Below are 25644 nucleotides of genomic sequence, written 5' to 3'. Positions count from 1 at the left end.
GAGGAGCATAATGACTCATCTCAGCATTGTTCTAGGGCCATAATTTTCCCTCTTCGTCATTTTGATACGTATTGTGATACTGAACTTGCAGGTTGCCTACTATCCAGCAGGAAGTTCAACAACGTAAGCTACTGTATATGGGTCTTTACCTTCTTATATGGGGTGAAGCTGCCAACTTGCGTTTTATGCCAGAGTGCCTATGCTACATCTATCATCATGTAGGGTTTGTTCTTTGAATATAAAAAATATTCGTGAACCTTTTTAAGGCAATGTTTTTATTCTTGAACATTAATTACTGCATACTCCTTACGATAGCAGTTGGAACCATTATTTTGTTTTCCCCCCAATATCACATGACCTTATGATAGCTATAAAATGTTGTAAAAACTAAAAAGAGAAATGAGTGTTTGACATACTTGAAAACTGGTTTTAATTAATAATCAAAGTCATTTCTCCCTTATTAGGAGGGTAGATCGGTTAATACACAATGTTTCTAAGTGTCATGAATAGTATTGGATGTTCCAATTAAGAAGTGGAGGAGAGGAGTTGTGATGAATAGTAGACAAAGAAGGTTGCTTGAATGTAGCTGAAAAAATTGACATTATGTGACATGATATGTCTAGTTGAAAGAAAATACGAAGGGGGGAAATCCTCAGCTAATCTATAGGTAATATATTGACTACCAAAGGAATGAAGTTCAAAATTGAAACAAGGCAAAGATGTCCCTCAATGTTAAACACCCTTTTCATGGGCCGAAACAGGGACCCACACAACAATGTCTTTTTTGTTAAATCTTCTTAAATAGAAGGCTGGTGGGAAGCTAGCTTGCTCTGGTAGCATATTAAAGTTTCCTTTCACTAAACTAAAACTCCTAAGTTTATGGATGGGTTGAGGTTATAATTTTATTCTCAAACATCCATATTAGGAAATCAATCAGGTATTTTTTTCATAGTTATCATAACTATGACCATTTTTCTATGGTCTGCCCAACTCATGTTGGAAAGAAGCTGCTAAATTGATCCTTTCATGTGATTCTCTTGTATCCTGGTTCCTAGAACTTTAGACATAAGGATTAGTTCTATTGTTGCTGACATTGATTGGTAGTCTACTATAGCTGTTTGTTTTCTGCAATTTTAGATGGCATTTGAACTATATGGCATGCTAGCTGGAAATGTAAGCCCAATGACTGGTGAGAACATAAAGCCAGCCTACGGTGGGGAGGAAGAGGCCTTTCTACAGAAAGTTGTCACTCCTATATATCAGACTATAGCAAAGGTACGTTCTGTTTGCTTGGTTACGATCTTTTCCTATATGTTTTTTGTTGAGTAATTTTTTTGATGCAGGAAGCCGAAAGGAGCAAGAGAGAAAAATCAAAACATTCACAGTGGAGGAACTATGATGATTTAAATGAGTATTTTTGGTAAGGCTGAAAGAAACTCTCATTTTGAAATAGTTCTTAGTACTTTTCAACTGATATTATTTTGTGAATAAAATCAGGTCAGTTCGTTGTTTTCGCCTAGGCTGGCCTATGAGAGCTGATGCTGATTTTTTCAATCGCGAAAATACTGGAGTAAGTTGTGTGCACATTCTTTTTATCCTTCATTTAAAAAAATTCAGTGCTCTGTTCCTTCATTGAATATTCCCTTCAAATTGAATGTTTTGGCTTTCTTCAGTAGTCAGATTAATATTATAGGAGATATATGCATTTGCTCTTAGTTTTTTATGCATGGTTTTATGAATATGAAATTTAGGGGGAAGTCTAAGGATGACTGTCCTTGGACACCTGTGAAAATTAAACGGAAACCGGTTGGGGTATGTTCAGGTTTTCGGCTGGTTTTAACACACGAAAAAAAAAAAAGGTAAAAGAAAAAAGAACCACCACACCACAAAAAAAATCAGAAATGGAGAAAAGGAGAAAAGGTCTTGGTTATAATTTAGGCTATGCAATTGCATAGCATCAACTCACGATTCTGTCAATTTTTGTTATTATGCTACTTTGCTTCATAAGAATTATCTCGCTTTACGTTTACATTTTGTAATGTTTCTGCTTTCATATGAAATTTAGGGGGAAGTCTAAGGATGACTGTCCTTGGACACCTGTGAAAATTAAACGGAAACCGGTTGGGGTATGTTCAGGTTTTCGGCTGGTTTTAGTGGTTATAATTTAGGCTATGCAATTGCATAGCATCAACTCACGATTCTGTCAATTTTTGTTATTATGCTACTTTGCTTCATAAGAATTATCTCGCTTTACGTTTACATTTTGTAATGTTTCTGCTTTCATATGAAATTTAGGGGGAAGTCTAAGGATGACTGTCCTTGGACACCTGTGAAAATTAAACGGAAACCGGTTGGGGTATGTTTAGGTTTTCGGCTGGTTTTAGGGTTTGGGACACATGTTCCCCACATACGGCGAGTGAGAGCACACCCTTGTTTCACGAGTGTCACTAGAAGTTCTTGAAATTTACTGTTGTTTTAGTTCATGTGAAATTCTTATAGCATTTTCTAATTCTCTTTTTCATATATTCAGGACAACAAGCCCAGTAGTGGTGACAGATGGATCGGAAAGATCAATTTTGTGGAAATTCGTTCGTTTTGGCATGTTTATCGAAGTTTTGATAGAATGTGGAGCTTCTATATCTTATGTTTACAAGTATTTATTCCGTGCTTGAAATTCTTTTCACTCTTCTCATAAGGCATATACTTTGGTACTGAATTTGTTCTTGTTTCTAAAGGCTATGATCATCATCGCCTGGAATGCTGACTCATCAAAGCCTTTGTTTAATAATGGAGTATTTAAGGAGGTTCTCAGTATTTTTATAACAGCTGCAATACTGAAGCTAGGTCAAGGTAAAATGCAAACTTTTGGGGTTTACATTTTCCTCTTGTACCTTTATGTGTACCAACATTTAGTGGTAGTATTTATATCACCGTCTGTCGGAACTTTCTTGTCTTGGTAGGCAGTACATCTGTTATGCGACTGTCTGACTCAAGTAACACTTATTTTATGCGGAATTTTCCTAGCAGTTTAAACTGTTGTCAATTTTCTAGTTGAGATAATAATATTTCCTGGATATCTTTTTTATACTTAAGATTTTTTTCCGTTTTGCAGCTGTGCTGGATATTATTTTTAGCTGGAAAGCGAGGAGAAGCATGTCTTTTGCAGTTAAACTTCGATACGTTCTGAAGGTCATCTCTGGTGCTGCATGGGTGATAATTTTGCCTATAACATACGCTTATAGTTCAGAAAACCCTACTGGCTTATCAAGGACTATCAAGAGCTGGCTTGGAAATGGCCAGAATCAGCCTTCACTCTATATTTTGGCTGTTGTTATATATCTGTCACCAAATATGCTTGGCCTTTTATTATTTCTTTTCCCCCTTCTGAGACGGTTTCTTGAAAGATCAAATTATAAGGTTATAACCCTTATGATGTGGTGGTCCCAGGTATTTTGAAAAGTGTCTCTGCGACATTATCACTTGCTTCTTCTTTTTAGCTAATTAAACATCTATTCTTTCATTTTTCTAATTTCAATATTTGCACTTCACATACTTTATATTTATGGAAATGCACTATTTCTTTTATTTTCCGGCAGCCTCGTCTCTACGTCGGAAGGGGTATGCATGAAGGTGCATGTTCGCTTGCCATGTATGTCTGAACTCCTTCCATCAATTTTTTGATTGTCAATATAGTCTAGGCTTCTTATTTTAATTCCGGATATTTTCAAAACTAACCCTTTTAGAACTTTATTTTCAAAAATCAACCTATTTATCTTTTATTTAGCATTTTCGACCTAGTTTCAGCTAGCTAGGTCGAAAATGCTAAATAAGTTGCGAAACCTTCATACGATTTACAATCCCGTGAAGTTTAGTCCTTAATTAATCAGCTAAGCGAAAAAACTTGGCACAAGTGGTGATCTGCAACCGAACTTCACGGAATTTTAAATCTCATGAAGTTTATAATAAACAAACTACATAAAATAAGCAATTATGTGTAGTGGGTTTAGAGATTATAGCATTAGCCTATAAGGATTGGAGGAAAAGCACATGGTTTTTCGAATGCCAGCCTAGTAAATTTTTTTTTTACTGATTGAAGTCTAGCATTCTTTGAGGTAACTGCTTAGCCAACTATTGCAATCATTTTAAATTCGAACTTAAAATTATATATTGAACTTCCTAGGATTCTATGTCCCAGGGAGTTTAGCCTAATTCTAAACTACACGGGAGAATCCTGTGCAGTTTAATTGCCTGCTAAACTACACGGGATTCTAAATTCACTGAAATTTTAGCAACTTATTTCGCATTTTGACCTAGTTTCAGCCAGTTGGATGAAAAAAGGTCGAAAATGCTACGTAAATCTCAAATAGGTTGATTTTTGAAAATAAATCTAAAAAAGGGTTGGTTTTGAAAATTTGTCATTTGGATTTTTAATGGTCGAAAGTAGTTGCTAAAACTCCACTAGATTTAGAATCCCGTGTAGTTTAGCTGACTGAAATTGGGTCGAAAATGCGAAATAAGTTGCTAAAACTAAACGGAATTTAGAATTCCGTGTCGTGTGAAGTTTAGCAGACAATTAAACTGCATGGGATTCTCAGTCCCATGTAGTTTAGAATTAGGCTAAATTCCCTAGGATTTAGAATCTCGGGAAGTTCAATATATAATTTCAAGTTCGAATTTGAAACGATTGTAATAGTGAGCTAAGTGATTAGCTCAAAGAAAGCTAGACTTCAATCACTCAAGTGGCCTTGAGTTTGAATCTCACCCAACATATTTTTTCCCCACATATTTTTCCTTGAACAGTAAAAAAAAAAATACTAGGCTGGGATTCGAACCCTGTGCTTTCCATCCAAGCCTTATAGGCTAATGCGATAACAACTGAACCCACTATACATAATTGTTTATTTTGTGCAGTATGTTTATTATAAACTTCATGAAATTCTGAATTTCGTGAAGTTTGGTAGCAGATCACCACATGTGCCAAGCTTTTTTGTTTAGCTGATTAACTAAGGACTAAACTTCACGGGATTCTAAATCCTGTGAAGTTTTCGCAACTTATTTAGCATTTTTGACCTAGTTTTAGCCAACTGGCTACAAATTGGTAGAAAATGCTAAACAAAAGATAAATAGGTCGATTTTTAAAAATAAAGTTCTAAAAGGGTTGGTTTTGAAAATTTGTCCTTAATTCCTGATTTCAGGTATACAATCTTCTGGATGCTCCTTATATCTACGAAGTTGGTAGTTAGTTTCTACATTGAGGTACTGATCCTTATTGTTTCCTGAGTCTCCATTAAGTATGCTTTCATATCTGAACTCTTTTTAAGGGTTGGGTGTGCTTGTGAGATTTATTCAATTTATATAAGAAAAGTTGGAGCTAAGCATTCATGCAGTGTACGCTTATTCCTAACTTATGATGATACAATTGTTATGCATCTACTGTAGAGATGGCTGATGATGGTGTGCTCATAGTTATTCAGAAATTGGTTTGACCATACTTGTCATTGCAGATTAAGCCTCTAATAGGTCCGACAAAAGATATCATGAGGCAGCCAATAACAACTTATCAGTGGCATGAGTTTTTTCCCAGAGGTAGCTAGATTGATGCAATTATTTTAATTTTTTGATGCTATGTGTATTTATCATGTGATTATGTTCGCTCCACAGCTAAGGACAATATTGGTGTTGTGATTGCGCTTTGGGCTCCAATTATCCTTGTATGCTACTACCTATCCTGAATCTAATGCTATAATTCATTTTCTTCTTTTTTGCTTACCCTTTCCTGCTATAATACTTGCAGGTTTATTTTATGGATACCCAGATATGGTATGCAATTTACTCCACATTAGTCGGTGGTATCTATGGGGCTATGCGTCGTCTTGGAGAGGTTAGCAAATCATTCTCTTAGTTATATATAGGATTTGATGGTTATGAGGTGGCGTCTCAATTAGCAAAATGAGGTACCAAGAGATAAAAGGTGGTGAGATCCACACCTTCAAATGTGACCTGCAAGGGTATGCCTAACCCCATCTCTATCTCTTGGTTTCTTGTCTAGCAAAATGAGCTGCACTTTGTACCCTCTTTTTCCATATGCACAAACACATGTATACACTCTTAGTACACCATAAATGATAAGTACATATATGCCTGTATAAATGGGACAGGATACAATATATTGTGGTGTAACTAAGTTAAGTTGGTAAGCAGAGTTACATTACCACCTTCCACCAAATATTTAGCTTTAAGAACACCATATGTGTTTGTGCAAATTGGAGCCCTCTATTTATGTTCTAGGTTGTGACGGACAGAGCGTGGATAATTTAAAAATCCAGTAATAGGTTACATTTGGGATTCATTTTAATTGAAGCCCAACAATGGGTCGGTGAACGCGCTGGATAGGCCAGAAAAAGAACATGAGAGCAAGTTGCATAGTCAAAGGCCTAGAATGTCGCAATTCAACAAGCCTTGTTTTGCAAAGATATTATGTGGCAAACTCAACAAGTCTTGATTTGCAAAGACATTATGGTGTTTAGATCATCATCTGAGGTTTGCATTCTCGATTTGTGTGACTTAGAGCAAGTGTTCAGATTCAGTTGCCCAGCATGGGATCGGAATCTGACAGATTTGCACTTAAGTTATTCTCTCTCTCTCTCTCTCTCACACAGCTGCCATTAACAATATTGGCCCTCTAACAGACGTCCTAGTTTTGGTAGTTTTAGCATGTCAGTTGTCATGATTAGTTAACCCAATGTTTGGTTTTGTTTCTGAGTAAAAGAATAATCAAACACGTTTATATGAGCTGCCATTCATAACATTAGCCCTCCAAATAACATCCCAGTTCTGATATCTAAGGAAATGTTATTGTTTGTTTACCCAATGCCTATTTTGGTTATTGAGTAAAAGAACAATCGACAAACAGTTGTTGAAAGAATTATAGTAAGATCAGTTTTGTAAGGGTTTTTCAACCTAATCATACCTGCGAATCTTTTACAGATGTTCTAGATGAATGCTTTCTGATCTGCTGTTGCTTTCATTGTACAAGCAAAAAAAAAAAAAAAAAAGGAAAGAAAAGTAAATAAAAAGGAAATGAATGAAAGATAGAAGTTTTACATGTGTTAACTATGTATACAAAAAATTCCCTTTTCCTTTACTTCTTTGATAGGAATTTGTTTTTTTGATGTGCAATTAATTTAGTTAGAGTCACGGTAATAAACTATGCATGTGGATCATGGAACACATTTGATTTTTTTTTCTCTGGTCTTTTTCCCTAGAAGTTTTTTAAAGTCAAAGGTGATGGATGTTAAAGGTCCCTTCCACTAGACATCGGAATCTGACAGATTTGCACTTAAGTTATTCTCTCTCTCTCTCTCTCTCACACAGCTGCCATTAACAATATTGGCCCTCTAACAGACGTCCTAGTTTTGGTAGTTTTAGCATGTCAGTTGTCATGATTAGTTAACCCAATGTTTGGTTTTGTTTCTGAGTAAAAGAATAATCAAACACGTTTATATGAGCTGCCATTCATAACATTAGCCCTCCAAATAACATCCCAGTTCTGATATCTAAGGAAATGTTATTGTTTGTTTACCCAATGCCTATTTTGGTTATTGAGTAAAAGAACAATCGACAAACAGTTGTTGAAAGAATTATAGTAAGATCAGTTTTGTAAGGGTTTTTCAACCTAATCATACCTGCGAATCTTTTACAGATGTTCTAGATGAATGCTTTCTGATCTGCTGTTGCTTTCATTGAAAAAAAAAAAAAAAAAAAAAAAAAGGAAAGAAAAGTAAATAAAAAGGAAATGAATGAAAGATAGAAGTTTTACATGTGTTAACTATGTATACAAAAAATTCCCTTTTCCTTTACTTCTTTGATAGGAATTTGTTTTTTTGATGTGCAATTAATTTAGTTAGAGTCACGGTAATAAACTATGCATGTGGATCATGGAACACATTTGATTTTTTTTTCTCTGGTCTTTTTCCCTAGAAGTTTTTTAAAGTCAAAGGTGATGGATGTTAAAGGTCCCTTCCACTAGACCAAAACTACAAAATTTTGGTGAGGGTTGAGCATGCATGTGGATCATGGAACACATTTGATTTTTTTTTCCTTTTTCTCTTGGCTTTCCCCTAGTTCTTCAAAGTTAAAGGTGATGAGTGTTAAGGGTCCTTCCACTAGACCGAAACTACAAAATTTTAGTGCGGGTGTTCAATGTTATGGTTTTATATTATAACATTAACATGCCACCGCAGGTTGAGCGCCCTTTTGATGGGCCGAAACTTGGAATCACAGCATCTTCAATTTTAGTGCGGGTTGTCCATTTTTAAATTTGTGGTTGATGGGATTTGAACTTGCTATTATGTTAAAAATCCCTTTCACTCAAGTCCTAAGTTTTGGTGACGGCTGATGGCTATTATTTTATGCTTCCACAGTGAATATTGGCATTTCAGTTTTTTCGAATTCTAAAGTTCTGCACATTGATTTGAACACAGATTCGGACTTTGGGAATGTTGCGATCTCGATTTCAATCATTACCTGGTGCCTTCAATGACAACTTGATTCCAGTGGAAAAATCTGAAGCCAGAACAAAGAGATTGTTGAATTCTCTATGTGGCGCTTTATGTGGAAAATTCACTAAGGTTGTCACCTTGGTCCATTGTTGTCCCTTCAAATGTTTAAATAAAGTTTATTGTGGTTCGCTGTCAGAGTCTGACTAATTTGGTCAAGACTATTGGCTATGTCAGGTACCAGCTAGTAAGGACGTGGTGAAATTCGCTCAAGTATGGAACAAAATAATTACCAGCTTCCGAGAAGAAGATCTGATAAGCAATAGGTACTATTGAATAATTAATGTATGCTCTAGACCTAGTTTTAGTAGTCCTGTACGCGTTAACATAGTGTTAGTCAATGAATTACAGGGAAATGGATTTGTTGCTTGTTCCTTATTGGGCTGATCGAGATTTGGACCTCATCCAGTGGCCTCCTTTCCTTCTAGCCAGCAAGGTCTCTGATTAAATATATCCCTCTATAACTAAAGAGTTAGCTTTTTGATTCACTGTTTGATGTACTTGTACTATGTTTTGTCTAGATACCAATTGCACTGGATATGGCGAAAGATAGCAATGGAAAAGACCGTGAGTTGAAGAAGAGAATCAATTCAGATGATTATATGTTTTGTGCTGTTCGAGAGTGCTATGCATCATTTAAAAACATTATTAAATATTTAGTTGAAGGGCAACGAGAGAAAGAGTAAGAACTTATTACAAGATTTTGTTCCTTGTTTAGCTTGTATTATATCTGCTATTACCAAGTTATGTTTTTTTACTTGTACTGGCTGTCATTTTCCTACGACTTACCCTTCTTGTTGACTATGTATGTAGGGTCATAAATCAAATATTTGCTGAAGTTGATGATCATATAGCTAAGGACACTCTAATTACTGATCTGAAAATGAGTGCTCTCCCTAGTTTATACAACCAGTTTGTCAGATTGATCAAATTATTGGTACATCTTTATAGAGTTTTTTGTTCCGTATTAGTATATTATGATTTTATGAGATCATGTCTTAGGCTTGTATATGATTGTTTTGCAGATGGATAATAAACAAGAAGACAAAGGTCAGGTTGTCATACTTTTCCAAGATATGCTTGAGGTCGTGACGAGGGACATCATGGAAGAACAGTTCTCTGGGTAAGGGTATCAGGACAATTTTCCCAGTTTTGAAATGATGATGTTTAAAATTTTTGTTTCTTTTTTATGGAGCAGAAAATCAGTGACTGGAAGATAAAAAAAACTTGCTATAATTTAAATTTATAGAATAGCGTGCTATTTTCTCTGCGTTTTGGATACTGACTGATGCAGGATAATCGTGGACTCTCCATGTAATGCGATTAGGATTTATTAGAATCTTTCCTTTTTTGGTAGGATTTTGTTTTATTCTATGTAATATTCTTTTTGGTTAGGATTTCTTTAGGATTTGATTTTGAAATATCTTTCTATTTTAGCTAGGATTTTATTTGATTGCATCTTTTAGTTTTGTTAGGTTTTGATTTGATTATGATTTTTATTTACTTAAGTGTTTAGTTGCTTTCTTTTCCTATAAATAAGAGATGTGATCCTCCATGAGGAATAGACGTTGGTGAATAAAAAATTTGAGTTTGAAAATTCTCTCTTGAACATATGAGGTGTTTTTTGGCATGTGATTTGCTTTTTATTGGGGGTGTGAAGCCCTTAGGTGTGAAGTCCCTAGGTGTGAGGCCTAGCTATTAATTTAAAATTTCTCCACAGTGTCACCGCAGCCTTGAGTTACTGTTCACGGATGAACAGTGTCACCGCAGCCTCGAGATCTGACACCATTCGTCTCTGATGATGTCACAATCTTTCGATTCCGATGGCGTACGCCAACGACAACCCCTGCTTGAGCATCGCCATCCCCGTCTCTCTTCTGATCGTTCCTTAATGAGTTATGATCCCTCGCCGCCAAGGTTTTACAACACGGTTCTGAAAAGTTATCGACAACTGAAAAATCTATCATCTCCCCTTTTTATATCACGATTTGATTCGAGCACCCGCCAAAATTCACATTATTGAAAATTTCATGCTTTCCCATCGGATCCGGGTTGGCGCCAAAGTTAACACATTCAAGAGCAATCTACTTTCGGATCAGAGCCCCTGTCCCGACCCCCATCATTTGATATCAGAGACGAAGGATCCATGGTTATCAGGGGTAAAATACCACTACCTCCTTTACAAGGGTATTTTAATCCACTTAATTTGGTATTCTAGCCTACTTTTATGGATTTGATGGATATGAGAAGCTTTATGAATTTGACGTCTAGATTTTTAATATAGAAGATATATTTCCTATTTATGATATGTTAAAACTGAAAATGTATTTATATGCTGAGTGTAGGCTAAAGAGGCAAAATATTAGTGGTATAGAAACTATTATCATTCAAACATCCGTTCGTGGACAACTATGAAAGTTCTTTTGGAGAGAAGGTACTCTAGTCCACCATCTAGAAGATATTGTTTCTCTTCAAATTTTGAAGCAAAGCCAACACAAATTCCTCAATCCCGGCCAGATATGGGTCTTCAATGAAAATTTGATTTCAATCCAGATCCAAAGCCTCTACTTGAGTCAAGACGAGAAAGAAGAGCCAGATCAAAAACTTAATCAAGAACTAAAGCTCGAGCCTGAGCGTGAGCTAGAATCATATGTAGATTAAAAGATCAATTCAGAGTGCGAGCTTGAACTTCAGGCCAAGCTTAAACAAGAGTGGAACAAAAAACAAAGCAGCAGGTTGATCTAACTCTCGAGTTTGAATCAAGCCCAGAGCTCAAGTCAATCCTACCGAACTTAAGTTCAATATGCGGCGCAAATTTCAAGATAATCTGGTTATTGAGTTTGTTATTCCAAACCCTCCACCACCAACTCAATATCAGGTTTTACAGTTTATCTTGAAGATTTTCCAATCTACAACAGAATTCTTCTCACCAATCAAGTCAAACATTACACTCTCATTATAAAACTCGAGGTTGAGTTTTCTCAAACAAGGGGAGATTTGATGTAGGACAATCGTGGACTCTCCATGTAATGCGATTAGGATTTATTAGAATATTTTCTTTTTTGGTAGGATTTTATTTTATGCTATGTAATCTTCTTTTTAGTTAGGATTTCTTTAGGATTTGATTTTGAAATCTCTTTCTATTTTAGTTAGGTTTTTATTTGATTGCATCTTTTAGTTTTGTTAGGTTTTGATTTGATTAGGATTTTTATTTACTTCCTTAAGTGTTTAGTTGCTTTTTTTCCTATAAATAAATGATGTAATCCTCCATGAGGAATAGCTATTGATGAATAAAAAATTGAGTTTGAAAATTCTTTATGAGCATATGCGGTGTTCTTTGGCATGTGATTTGCCTTTTATTGGGGTGTGAAGCCCCTAGGTGTAAGGCCTAGCTATTTATTTAAATTTTCTCCACTTTCAATCCTAGCCATCCGATCTCAACCACAAGTCAAAAAAAGTTACTGTTCACGGATGAACAGTGTCCGCCGCAGCCTTGAGATCTGACACCATTCGCCTCCGATAATGCCACAATCCTTTGAATTGCGTACGCCAACAACGACCCCCACTTGAGTATTGCCATCGCCGACTCTCCTCCGATTATCCCTTAATGAATTATGATCCCTCGCTGCCAAGGTTTTACAACATGGCTTTGGAAAGTTATCGACAACTGAAAAATCTACCGTCTCCCCCTTTTATATCACGTTTAGGTTCGAGCACCTGTCAAAATTCAGTATCGAAAATCTCGTGCTTTCCCATCGGATCCGGGTTGGCGCCGAAGGCAACACATTCGGGGGCCATCTACTTTCGGATCGGAGCCCTGCCCCGACCCCCATCACTGACCCTCTTGACCATATAAATGCATGTTGCAAAATGCGAAACGGGAAAAAAATATTAGTGTTTAAGGAGTCTATGTCGGAAAGAAAAATTATGATGGAAAAATAATTTGAGTAACAAAGAATCAGATAGTAATTGTACTTAAAACAACAAAGTTATAAAACATTGGATGTAAAGGAATGCTATACAGATGTCAAATAGTGAAGAACAGTCACATTAAATAAATGAGAATAACCTATAATGTCAATTTTTTTTTAATTTTAGATTTCTTGAGCAATAAAGGTTTTGGCATATGAGATTCAAAGATGGGGGTGAGTCTTGGCGCAATGGTAATGTTGCTTCCTTATGATCCGGAGGTTGCAGTTTTGAATCTTGGAAACAACCTCTCCACGAGCTGGGGTAAGACTGTGTACCTGTGGCCCTCCCCAAAGCCCACAATGGTGACACCTTGTGCACTGGGCCACGCTTTATCTGATTTTCAAGGATAACTAACAATTTAATAATTTGATAGTTTACCTAAAGCTAATATTGAAATATTCCTTTGAGAAAAAAGGAAGTAAAAACATCTTTTCTGAGGTTAATTTTTTTTGTCAAAATTACTTGTTTTACTTTTCTTTCTTTTTCCACTTGACTTTTTTATGCACAAGCTCCAAGGAGGCTCTATGGAAAACTAAAAATAAGGAGTTCTAGCCAAAGTTCTACTAACTGTTGTCTGGATTCAGACTCATATAAACTTTAATTTCTTTAACAGCCTGCTAGATTCCATACATGGAGGTGCATATGGAAGGCAGGAGGGAATGACACCATTGGATCAGCAGGTTCAGTTGTTTGCTCCTGCTAAGGCTATCAAGTTCCCATTACCAGAATCCGATGCTTGGACAGAAAAGGTACTTTTGGGCAGTATTACTCGTGTAATATTATGCTCTTAATCTAATAGATCCTTCCTCTTGATAATTGTAGATCAAAAGACTTAATTTATTGCTGACTGTCAAGGAATCTGCTATGGATGTACCAACCAACCTTGAAGCAAGAAGGCGTATCTCTTTTTTCGCTAACTCTTTGTTTATGGCTATGCCCAACGCTCCAAAAGTCCGTAACATGTTATCATTCTCGTAAGTCTTTTTATATTAGAGCTCTGGCCCTTGTTTTAACTTGATATTCTTTACTTACGTAGCAATAATGCACTTAGTATTTGTGTTGATAGAGGAGTTAATTTTGGTGTTATCTGTCTTTTTTTTTCCCTGTTAGAGGTTAGATGAGATTGGAGTCCTATCACAAGCTGACTCCGCCAAGGAGCTGGGAGTTTAACCCTAGTTTCACCATCCTGATTAGGCGGTTATGTGCATAATTTTTCAAATGCCAAGTATATCTAAATTAAGAGATACTTTGTTTGGCAAGTTGGTAACGGGGTTAGGTTTAAACTCAACCATAACTTCCCCCCCAAACACACCCTTTTACTCTATTAAGTTGCAACAAACTACCCATTCTAATCATGATATATGACAGTTCGCCTTTGCTTACGACAGTATCATGTTTTATTAAAGAACAGTTGCAACTTATGCAAAGCTTCCACCATGTAGAAGAGCCGTCATTAAGCTCATTATGTTGTTAGTTGCTAACTTGTTATAACCCTTTCCTTGTATGATTTTGGTCATATTTTTCTTTTAACACTTTGTTGCTAATCTTGTATCTTTTTGCAACAATGTGTCTATGATTTTACTCTGTTTAGTTGCAACAAAGTACCAATTCTAGTTATAATATCTAACAGTTCATCTTTGATTACCACAATATCATGTTTTTATAAAGGAAGAGTTTCAACTTATGCAAAGTATCCACCTTACTGAAGAGCTGTCATTAAGTTCATTATGTTCTTAGTTGCTATAGCCCTTTCCTTGTATACTTGTGCTTATATTTTTCTTTAGCTGTTAATGGTGTATCTATCTTTTGCAACAATATGCTCATGACTTGAGTATTACACTTAATCACAGGGTTTTGACCCCCTATTACACCGAAGATGTTCTTTTTTCTGTACGTGGTCTGGAAGAGCCAAATGAAGATGGAGTTTCCATTCTTTTTTACTTGCAGAAAATCTATCCAGGTTTGTTTATGCCTTCTTTTTTTGTGATGTGGTAATTTGGATGGGATCTTTCTGTGCAGCTTTTATTCTGTTGATCTTATTATTTAATCATGTATCATTATGCACATTATAGATGAATGGACTAACTTCCTGGAGCGGGTAGACTGCAAATCAGAAGAAGAACTTAGGCGGAATGAAGAACTAGAAGAGGAGCTTCGTCTTTGGGCATCGTACAGGGGTCAGACGTTGACAAGAACCGGTATAGTTCTCAAGTTGCAAATGAGGCTGAAATTACGATAACTTGGCAAAGTTTACAGTGCTTTTTTGCTTTCTTTACTCAAAGTTGCTCAAGTATCTTCACTTACTGTGGAGCTCATCCTAATTTCCAGCTAGGGGAATGATGTACTATCGGAAAGCTTTGGAGCTTCAATCTTTTCTTGATATGGCCAAGGAAGAAGGTAGTCTAGTAGTATGTTTACTGCTTATCCAATGGCAACTCACCTAGCTTCTTTTGACCACTAACCTAGTTGATTTTTCCAGTTTGCATCATAAGAAATGACATTTACTTTCTTTCAGATCTTATGGAAGGCTACAAAGCAGCTGAATTAACATCTGAGGAACACTCAAAAGTTGGAAGGTCTCTGTGGGCACAATGCCAAGCTGTAGCTGATATGAAGTTCACATATGTAGTTTCATGCCAACAATATGGAATTCATAAGCGATCTGGTGATGCTCGTGCCCAAGATATTCTAAGGCTCATGACAACGTATGAGTGGTGAACTTTTAATTCATAAAGTTTGTATAAATTGAAAGAACTTAATGAAAATAAAGGCCATTTTTATGGTTGAGAATTTGCATGAATTTCCGAACTTTGCATGGTAGCATCTTTCAATATGGTTGCTTGTTCTAGTTGACTTCCCTCATTGACTGTTCCAGCAACCAAAATTCCATGATTATTGAAATAACCATATATGGGTACAGAGAATGTTAGTATTAGAATATAAAAATATGACCCTCAATCCTCACCACAACTTTAGAGTTTTGGTGTAATTGGTTAGGGAATTTCACATGGTATCAGAGCAACCCAGGTTCAAATCCCACCGACCACGAATGTAAGTAGATTTTCCAAAAAATAACACCGCTGTGTGAGTCCAGGTTTCTGTTCATAAAAAGGGTGCTCAACTTGTAAGGGCACATTAGAATATAAAAATATAAACCTCAATCCCCACCAAAACTCTGGAGTTGGTGTAATGGTTGGGTCCTTTCACAGTTAGTAGGGATTCTCATTTGGTTTTCACCATTAATGAAATTTGTAATTTTACATGCTAATAATATATTTTTTGGCAGATACCCATCACTCCGTGTTGCTTATATTGATGAGGTTGAAGAACCTAGCAAGGACAGATCTAAAAAAATAGAAAAGGTGTATTACTCTGCATTGGTGAAGGCTGCTTTGGGAAAGGCTGACGATCCTGCTGAGGCAGTACAAAATCTTGATCAGGTGAAATATTAACTTATTCCATCAACGCATCATGGTAGTTGCTTTAGTCTTGTTTACTAAAATAGAAATTATTGGCTATTTTCCTTCTTGAGCAACACCTTATGGAAATGAATAGGCTGGCAAAACCAGAAAATGATGTATGAGAAGATTTATGTAAACAATTTGTAGTTTTCCCCCATATTGAGACGAGATTTGATAAATAGTATTGTAGAGGTAAAGAAGGTTTGTAGCCGACCCCAAACATTTGGGATAAAGGCTTGGTGGTGGTGGTGGTTGTTGTAGGTAAAGAGGGTTTGTATAGAAGATGAGTTCTGACAAAATTCTACTGTCATCATGTATCTATTGGGCACTACATTCTTGCTGCCAGGGTCCAAAATATGTAAATCGTTTTGCTCGGAAAGCGACTTGATCTCGGAGTAGTAGTCAAGTTTTATTTATTCTCAGATTTTCGTTGAGCTAGAGCATATTTATCAATAATGTCCAATTATCCATCTTGTTACATAGAAGCTAAAAAATCTTTTTGGTAATGCTTCAGTGAAAGCTTCTCCAATTACACTGGCCAAACTAACAGAAGAAGTTGCATTTCCATAATCTACACCTTATCAGAAATGAAGTGACAATCAGCTATAGTATGCTTGATTCTCGCATGAAATACTTGATTCTTAGTCGTATAAGTTGCAGCTTAGATTATCACAATGTATATCACCCAAGGTTTTAAATATCGATTATCGGCGATTTATCGGACGGTCAAAATTCATATCGGATAGCAAATATCGGGAATATATCGGGGATAAGTAGTGTTTATCAGAGTGACATTACCGGATGGTGATATACATAATATAATATTCTAGAATGTAATCTAACCAAACTTAATGAAATATAATATAAACATACCAAAATGTAAATAATTATGTTTAGGATTACTAACCAATAGTAGAAACTCAGATCGGATTGGATTTAAAGTGTATTGAATACGTGCCTGTTGTCCGAAATTAAAACTCAAGCTAAAGGCTGATAATCCCGATTTTTAGGCTGACAATATTGGCCGATAACTCACTTTATCGCCACATTATCGGCTATAAACATCCATAAACGATAACTGATTTAGAATCAAACTTATCATAGCAGAAGGCCCCCAAAACTGATAAATCGTTGATAATATCGTTTTATCGGTCGATATTTAAAACATTGATATCACTGTAGTCAAGGAATAAGCACAACAATCTCTTGGAAAGGAATTTAACCACATCATCTCCCAAGCAGTATGAGCCATAGCGTAATATTCAGCTTCACTACTAAATCATTGAAGAATGATTCGCTTCTTACTTTGTCAAGTTACTAATTTATTTCAGACAAAACTACATTATCAGAACAACAAATGGAATCTGACAACACAATGGGATATGTGCCGAATCTGAATCCTCTTATATTCTATCTGCTTTTTACTAATATCAATGCATGCATACTGGTCATCTCTACTGTGGCTCAGATGATGGTCAATTTCGAGAAGCAACGCCCACCTATGTCTCCCCAACATTCAGACATTTGTCAGCCTTGTGCATACTGCATAATACTTATCATATGTGTACACCTCATAAGCTGTTTCAATTCGGCAGTGCTCTGCTCATGATTAGTGGTAACATGTTGAACTAACCATATGACTAGCATTGAGATTCTCACCATGTGGGTGAATTACTAGTGAAATTTTCTCTCAAGATATGTAGAACTAATCAACTAATTGTATATTAACATGTACTGTTGTATGTGCTTCGAACATTATAAGTTATTAAGGAATATTGTGTTTTCATTGACCGAATTCTTTTGGGGCACAGGTTATATATCGGATAAAGCTTCCGGGTCCAGCAATTCTGGGTGAAGGAAAGCCAGAAAACCAAAATCATGCCATTATTTTTACTCGCGGTGAAGGTTTGCAGACTATAGATATGAATCAGGTAAAGGACATGGTCTATATATTTAGACTAGTATTCTGAATCATTCAGTCTCTAGATTGACTTCCTTCGCTGTAGGATAATTACATGGAAGAGGCCTTCAAAATGAGAAATTTACTACAAGAATTTTTAAAAAAACATGATGGTGTGAGGTATCCTTCAATCCTTGGTGTTAGAGAACATATTTTTACTGGAAGGTAGGCTCTTAATGCATTGGACATCTTCTTCTAGGATTCTAAATAGATTCATTTTCTATTGTTTATGAGTGTCCTGGTGCTTTTTCAGTGTTTCCTCGCTTGCATGGTTTATGTCGAACCAAGAAACAAGTTTTGTGACCATCGGACAGCGGTTGCTTGCCAACCCATTGAGGTTTGTTTCTTATGCTATAGCTGCCATCTTAAGCGTTATTATCATAGGGCTTTATGTATGACTATCTCACAGTGGTTGAGTGTTTATTTTACTTTTTAGCTATGCCAATTTCTCTCATTATTTAGGAGTTGGTAGATAGTAATTGAGTGATTAGGGCTGCAGGGTACATTTTAAACGTTGTCACAGTTTTATGGGTAACCTTCTTGGTGTAATAGAATTTTTGTGGAAGGATTGTTAGCATGGCCTTTAACAAGGGGCATCCTAAAGCTAGCTTTCGGTACTTATGTCAACCAACTCCTAAGTGGCTTCAGCTATTCAGGTATATCATCACAGTAACTTAAAAAAAAAGGTTCTGATAAAAAAAGGTTCAGTAATTTTGTGCGCTGTGAACAGTATTTGTTTATTCATTCATATTTCTTTCTTTCTTTTTTGTTCTTTTCCTTCACCCCTCTCTCACATTATAGAGATAAACTTGCCCACTTCCGAAAGGATTTGAAGACAAACCTTTTCCAACTTTATTTAGATCATAAGTGTCTTCCAACGATAAAAGGTTTTGCAAGTGTGTTTGTCCATAGATTGAGAAGCACAAGATTAACTGCCTCAATTGCGAGAAGTTAATTACTTAATCTGGGGTCCAAACTCCAAAGTTTTCTAGCGTGTAGGTCAATTATCATGGCTTTGTAAATTTTTATGCTCTAAAGTGTAGATTCAAGTTTAAGTACCATTTTTGGGGCAAGGATTCTCTACATCATTGATTGTAGAGAGCGTCTACAATTGGTCATATGGATTAATAACATCGGCTCATTTAGTGGGCCCTATAATAAAAAAAACTTTCAATATAATTTATGTAATGAATATCATTCATGGGGTCCACTGAGTGAGGAGATGTGGTTGGTGAGTTCTAGAGGTCCTCTACAGCCAGGGACCTAGAGGTACTCTACCCCCAATTTTGGACATCCATTTTCGCATATTTGTAGGATAGACCAAAAAAATAAATTATTTTATTTTTCATATGTAGGCTCTTTAAATGATTACATAGCCTTTAACTGTGTGGATTATAAAATTGGATTCCCCAACAATGAATTAAATCTGATGTGCTTGCGCATTAGAGCATGCATGTATGCACGTGCATGGATTTGCGTGTTTTCTTCACCATAGCCAGCATGTTGAAAATTTACGATCTTCTGAAGTATTGAATTATTCCCTTGCAGGGTTCGGTTTCATTATGGGCACCCGGATGTGTTTGACAGACTTTTCCACCTCACAAGAGGCGGAGTAAGTAAAGCATCCAATATTATCAACTTAAGTGAGGACATATTTGCAGGCATGTACCTTCATCTATAACTTTTTTCTAATAGTGGAAACAAGAACATACCTTTGTTATTGTGTACTTATGTTTATCTGCCGCTTTTATATGGATAGGTTTCAATTCCACCCTTCGTGAGGGAAATGTTACTCATCATGAGTACATGCAAGTTGGTAAGGGAAGAGATGTGGGTCTTAATCAGATTTCACTATTTGAAGCAAAGATAGCAAATGGGAATGGGGAGCAGACACTTAGTCGTGACATATACAGACTTGGACACCGTTTTGATTTCTTTAGGATGATGTCTTGCTATTTCACGACTGTTGGTTTTTACTTCAGTACCTTGGTATGCTGCTTGTGATATTCCCCAGTCTTCATTTTCTAAACAACCTGCCGTCTTTAAGTTATTTCTATCTTCTCTATTATTTTTCCCCTTTTCTTATTTTTGGTCTGTTTTTACAGGTGACAGTCCTGACAGTATATATTTTTCTGTATGGCCGCCTCTATCTCATTCTTAGTGGGCTTGAGGAAGGATTGGCCACTGGAAGAAGATTTATGCATAACCAGCCTCTTCAAGTTGCTCTTGCTTCCCAATCTTTTGTGCAACTTGGATTTCTGATGGCATTACCCATGATGATGGAAATTGGGTTAGAAAGAGGTTTTCGTACTGCTCTAAGTGAATTTATACTGATGCAATTACAGTTGGCTTCTGTGTTCTTTACATTTTCCCTTGGAACCAAAACCCACTATTATGGTAGGACGTTGCTTCATGGAGGTGCAGAGTATAGAGCTACAGGTCGTGGGTTTGTGGTTTTCCATGCCAAGTTTGCTGACAACTACAGATACTACTCTCGGAGTCATTTTGTCAAGGGTCTAGAACTGTTGATTTTACTTGTTGTGTACCAAATCTTTGGCCAAAAGTACAGATCCCCTATAGCATACATCTTTATAACTGCTTCAATGTGGTTCATGGTGGGAACTTGGCTTTTTGCTCCTTTCTTGTTCAATCCTTCAGGGTTTGAGTGGCAAAAAATCGTGGATGATTGGACTGATTGGAATAAGTGGATTAGCAACCGAGGAGGGATTGGTGTACCGCCAGAAAAGAGTTGGGAATCTTGGTGGGAAAAAGAGCAAGAGCATCTGAGGTATTCAGGAAAGCGTGGGATCATTGCTGAGATAGTTTTATCATTGCGCTTCTTCCTTTACCAATATGGGCTAGTCTATCACCTTAATATAACAAAACAGACTAAAAGTGTGCTGGTAATTGTTTCTCCTCTTTAACTTAACTGTATGGTGAATATAAGTTAATATTTGGTATTTGTTATTCAGGCAGAGTTGTGAATAAAGGGAAAGTAATTAGGTTGCTGTTGACCTGTTGTTTTGTAGGTTTATGGTATTTCTTGGCTTGTGATCTTTGCAGTTTTGCTTGTCATGAAGGTGAGTTTGGATTTTATGGAATTTTCATCATAGCATCAGGCCCTATTGTAAGTGTTTGAAGTTGCTTCAAAGGAGCAATTCTCTTATCCTCTTCTGAGGATTGTACAGAGTATATATATCTTTTATTTGCTTTTTTTTTGCACTTAGTTGTGGATTTTTCCCATACGCATGGATTTGACAGACTGTAAATTGTAATGATCTATTTTTCCAAATGCTTTTTAGTTGTGCTATGCCTAGTCAAATGGATGAAACCCATTAGTTAAAAATTTCGGCAGTTTGAACAAATTATTTTCATTTTATTCTTTTTTTGGTGTATACCTACCTTTTGGTATTTCGTGTCATATCTTTTTTCTTTTTTGTTGGTGAGAGCCCAATGACTATTCTAACCAATGTGTTAAATATCGGCCGATAAAACGATATTATCGGTGATTTATCGGTTTTGGGGGTCTTCCGCTATGATAAGTTCGATTCTAAATCGGTTATCATTTGTGGATGTTTATAGCCGATAATACGGTGATAAAGTGAGTTATCGGCCAATATTGTTGGCCTAAAAATCGGCCTTTAGCTTGAGTTTTAATTTTGGGCGACAGACACCTATTCAATGCACTTTAAACCCAACTCGACCGAGTTTCTACTATTGGTTAGTAATCCTAAACATAATTATTTATATTTTGGTATGTTTATTTTTCATTAAGTTTGGTTAGATTACATTCTAGAATATTATATTATGTATATCACCATTCGGTAATGTCACTTCGATAAACACTACTTATCCCCGATATCTGCTATCCGATATGGATTTTGACCGTCTGATAATTCTCCGATAACCGATATTTAAAACCTTGATTCTAACTAAACAAAACGGTTTTGAAGTTGTCGACTAGTGGTGCCCTTACATAATCACACTTTTAATTTTTTTTTATAAATTTATACTGTTCATTCTATCTAGGAAGTTATCTCACACGCACGTTTGCGTCCGCGCACACGCACACACGCGTCTGAGATTCTGTTTTTTCTGGAGAACTTGCACCGTACAGAACTACAATGCACATCTATAAATTTTTTGTCCAGTATATCTACTACTTGAATTAAAAAAAAAAAACTGTTTGTCACTATTATAATTTCAATCTAACCAATTTGTACTAAGTGGGCAGGTTAATCGTTGGGATAACACATAGTGAATATTTAAGTAGTATTACGCTGAGTTATTGAGGGCTAATCTCGAACTATCTTAAAAATCATATGAACTGGACTAGCTTATGTCCTTCCTACCATCTCCATTCTCTTCTCCTCTATATTCCCAACTTTCCCTCATCTCTCCCATTCCTTTTCCCTTCTCATATCCTCACTCTTACCTTTATCTCTTGACGCAGTGCCTTAACTGTGACAACATGAAGCTCTTTATTCTTTTTTCTTTATGAAATTAAAATTGTATTTTATCGTACAAAAAATAATATCCCTTTGCGCTTATGAATTTTCTATATATTTTCCTGAAAGAATTTTCTTGATAAATCTTGATTCTGCAATATTTCATGTTAAATATCATCACAATTTATTCGTATATTTTTTTCAATTTAAGTATCTTAGTGTGAGACAATTTTTCACCCCATATTGTCACAAGTACATGATGAATTCAGCTGTCTACTTCTTCACATTCCAATAGTATTATTTTGTAAGTTCAGTTGTTAGAGGGACTTTTTAAATGCTTAAACATGCATTAGTTTTTAAAAACTAGAATCTTAACTACAATATAGAGAACTTGTTAGGAGAATGCACGACTTAAAAACGAAGTGATTAATTTATTCAAGAACTATAATTGTTATTAAATAATGGAGGAGATGCGACTGAAAACAATTTTTAACATAGTTCGAGATCAGTAAATATTGACAAATATAGTTTCATATATCAATCATTTGGTATTCAAAGAGTATTCAAATCTCCTTGATGTTGTGCCTCCTAACTGCAGCTAACAGCCTCAATGTCTTCCACCCAACCCCCAAGCAACCTCCCACCCTGTTTTCACACTAGTGTTCTATCACTAACCGATGAATTATATAGAATTCTGTTTGATTGAACTTACTACACAGTTTTCTTTGAGCTAGACAACTTTCAGATTATGTATTTTACCATTCTAGTACAATTGTTGTTCCCCCACCCCGGCAAATACACCCCTCCTCCCCCTCTCTTTTTTGTGTAATTACCTTACAAATTTACTTCTGTTTTTGTTCTCTTTCTTTCCCTTTCGCAGGTAGTATCAATGGGAAGGCGAAAATTCAGTGCAGAGTTTCAGCTTGTTTTCCGGATTATAAAGGGACTTGTCTTTGTAACGTTTGTTTCTGTCCTTGCCATCTTAATTATACTCCCGCATATGACATTTCAGGACATTATCGTATGCATTCTTGCATTCATGCCTACAGGATGGGGTTTGCTTTTGGTATGTATATCTGAATTGTCATTTTTTTAAGGGTAAATTTCACAAAACCCGCCCCCTGAACTTTTGGCATGTTTTGTTCAAAACCTCCCTAAATCTTGTAAGAGAAGCCCCTCTGAAAGTGTTTTACTAGAATACTATCAGTAGTTAGTTTATGTTCCTGTTGCTTTGCAGATGACATGTTTTTGACAATTTTCATGTTATATACTTTTTTCTTTCAGTTAATTGCAGATAAGACCCCCTTCACTATCAGCTGATTGCTAATCGACGCCTGTAGTGAGACCACCTGATGGTAGAAGAGTCAAAAAAAAAAAAAAATCACTAATGGGATCTATCTGCGATAACAGAACAAGAGAGGGTCTATCCACTGTTAAGTCAATAGTGCAGGGGTCTATCAGCAATCAACCCTTTTACTGAGAGTTTCTCTTTGATTGAGATTCCTAGATATTAATGTGTAGTTTACATCTCTTTTACTTCAAATTAACAACATTTGTGATAATTTCCAATAGTTCACGAGACTCGCATAATTTTGAAAGTTCAGGGGGGAGGGTTTTGTGAAAACCCTTCTAATTATGATGTCCTCTTCAAATGGTTTATTGATTGTTTAATGAATGCCCCCACTTCTTGATTCAGATTGCACAAGCTTGTAAACCTCTTGTTGTTCAAGCTGGCTTCTGGGGAGCAGTGAGGGCTCTTGCTCGAGGCTATGAAGTCATCATGGGCCTTCTCTTATTCACTCCAATTGCATTCTTGGCTTGGTTCCCCTTTGTTTCAGAGTTCCAAACTCGCATGCTATTCAATCAAGCATTCAGTCGAGGTTTGCAAATTTCTCGTATCCTCGGTGGGCCCAAACGAGACCGATCATCTCGCAACAAGGAATAAATTTTTCTTTAGAATGACTTGGTCTCTTCTCTGAGGAAATGGAGAAGGCAATTTTGTTCATGTTGAAATGGCAGTTGATGTGTGTTGTGTACTGATAGTTTTAATCGCTGACGGGCAATTGGCCATTTTGTTGAACAAGTTGTGGTGGTGTTTATGGGGTTTAGCTAGCACACTAATGGGTGGGCGACCTACGTAACAACTGTAATCCAGCTCTTGACTGAGGCTGCTTGCCTTTTTTTTCTCAATATATATTAGTTGACAAGGTTGTCTCTGTTGCCCAAGTTTGTCAGTTGCATGATTTAGCTATAACTAGAATTAATGTGCTAAAGAAATCATATTTTCAATTACAGAAGTCTATTAATTATGAGCAGTTGCTTGGTCCATGAAGTTAGTTCTAAGGAGATTCGTTGTGTGGCATTCAGTGGCAACAGATTCCTGTTAAAAGAGCAATGCTTGTGCTATGCTGTATCTAATTTGATACAGACTGATACCAGAATGCATCAGTCGAGAGATTACGAATGAGTGGCCGACCGTGCCTTGAACATATAATTAGTGTGCTCCATTGAAAATGGTTACAGAGTGGTGGGGATTTGGGCAAATTTCACAATGTATAGTAATAATTGTACACAAGGGTTATACTACTCTTTATTGCTATACACAAAAGTGAGATTTTTTTCTTGTTCCGTGCAAAGAGAAACTATGAGTTTTTGTCGACATCACCTCACTTTGTTTAGTAGTGAAAAAATAGTATTAACTCTTGTTGTATAGATTTAGCATTTTTCTTTCACAGTGATATGACACTTCACCTTAGAGGCGTTTGGTAGCTTGCAACCAGAGTGGTTGCAACTGGGTAAAAATTTTCTAGTTGCAAGCGCTTGTTTTGTTATAACTCACAGTTGCAGTTGCAACCACAATTACAAAACAACTTTTAATTACTTATGTCAAAAACGGTCGCAAGTCATAGTTGCAACTTAATTGCGACTGACCAAAATTTATTAAAATTCAAAATCATTATTTAATATTTTAAAACAAAAGAAATTCATTAAAGATTTAAAATAATATTTTAAAAATATATATTATTATAATATTTTCTTTAAAAAGGTTTTGAAAAATAAATTATTTAAAAATATTTTTCCTAAAAAATGTTTTTTGTGAAAGTAATATCCTGAAAAATATTTTTATAAGATAATTTTTTAAAAAATAATTTTTTAAAACTATATTTATTCAAAAAAATATTATTATTCTACGAAAAAATATTATTCTTTTGGAAGATATTATTTTCACAAAGTATATATTTTTT

At 35.9% G+C, this 25644-nt stretch overlaps 1 protein-coding gene across 1 annotated transcript in view; it reads left to right on the top strand.

The window, feature by feature from the left end:
* The window catches only part of LOC109839031 (callose synthase 3-like), a 33760-nt gene extending 9135 nt beyond the window's left edge, over positions 1-24625 (top strand). Inside the window, exons 10-43 of the mRNA XM_020407463.1 lie at positions 92-218; positions 1138-1275; positions 1344-1420; positions 1498-1570; positions 2531-2653; positions 2736-2850; positions 3113-3447; positions 3597-3649; positions 5196-5256; positions 5505-5586; positions 5662-5711; positions 5795-5881; positions 8484-8630; positions 8736-8824; positions 8910-8994; positions 9080-9240; positions 9372-9495; positions 9584-9681; positions 13144-13279; positions 13353-13504; positions 14381-14490; positions 14603-14728; positions 14859-14927; positions 15046-15235; positions 15817-15970; positions 17803-17922; positions 17998-18116; positions 18205-18288; positions 19500-19612; positions 19711-19940; positions 20057-20854; positions 20981-21031; positions 23280-23465; positions 24096-24625. Coding sequence (XP_020263052.1) covers positions 92-218; positions 1138-1275; positions 1344-1420; positions 1498-1570; positions 2531-2653; positions 2736-2850; positions 3113-3447; positions 3597-3649; positions 5196-5256; positions 5505-5586; positions 5662-5711; positions 5795-5881; positions 8484-8630; positions 8736-8824; positions 8910-8994; positions 9080-9240; positions 9372-9495; positions 9584-9681; positions 13144-13279; positions 13353-13504; positions 14381-14490; positions 14603-14728; positions 14859-14927; positions 15046-15235; positions 15817-15970; positions 17803-17922; positions 17998-18116; positions 18205-18288; positions 19500-19612; positions 19711-19940; positions 20057-20854; positions 20981-21031; positions 23280-23465; positions 24096-24344 — 4912 coding nt within the window. The 3' untranslated portion in view covers positions 24345-24625. The remainder of the gene's footprint in view (positions 1-91; positions 219-1137; positions 1276-1343; positions 1421-1497; positions 1571-2530; positions 2654-2735; positions 2851-3112; positions 3448-3596; positions 3650-5195; positions 5257-5504; positions 5587-5661; positions 5712-5794; positions 5882-8483; positions 8631-8735; positions 8825-8909; positions 8995-9079; positions 9241-9371; positions 9496-9583; positions 9682-13143; positions 13280-13352; positions 13505-14380; positions 14491-14602; positions 14729-14858; positions 14928-15045; positions 15236-15816; positions 15971-17802; positions 17923-17997; positions 18117-18204; positions 18289-19499; positions 19613-19710; positions 19941-20056; positions 20855-20980; positions 21032-23279; positions 23466-24095) is intronic.

Source organism: Asparagus officinalis, chromosome 4 (genome assembly GCF_001876935.1).
Source record: "Asparagus officinalis chromosome 4, Aspof.V1, whole genome shotgun sequence".
Taxonomy (NCBI): domain Eukaryota; kingdom Viridiplantae; phylum Streptophyta; class Magnoliopsida; order Asparagales; family Asparagaceae; genus Asparagus; species Asparagus officinalis.
The sequence above is the reverse complement of the archived record's forward strand: the minus strand, read 5'-3'. Positions and strand labels throughout refer to the sequence as shown.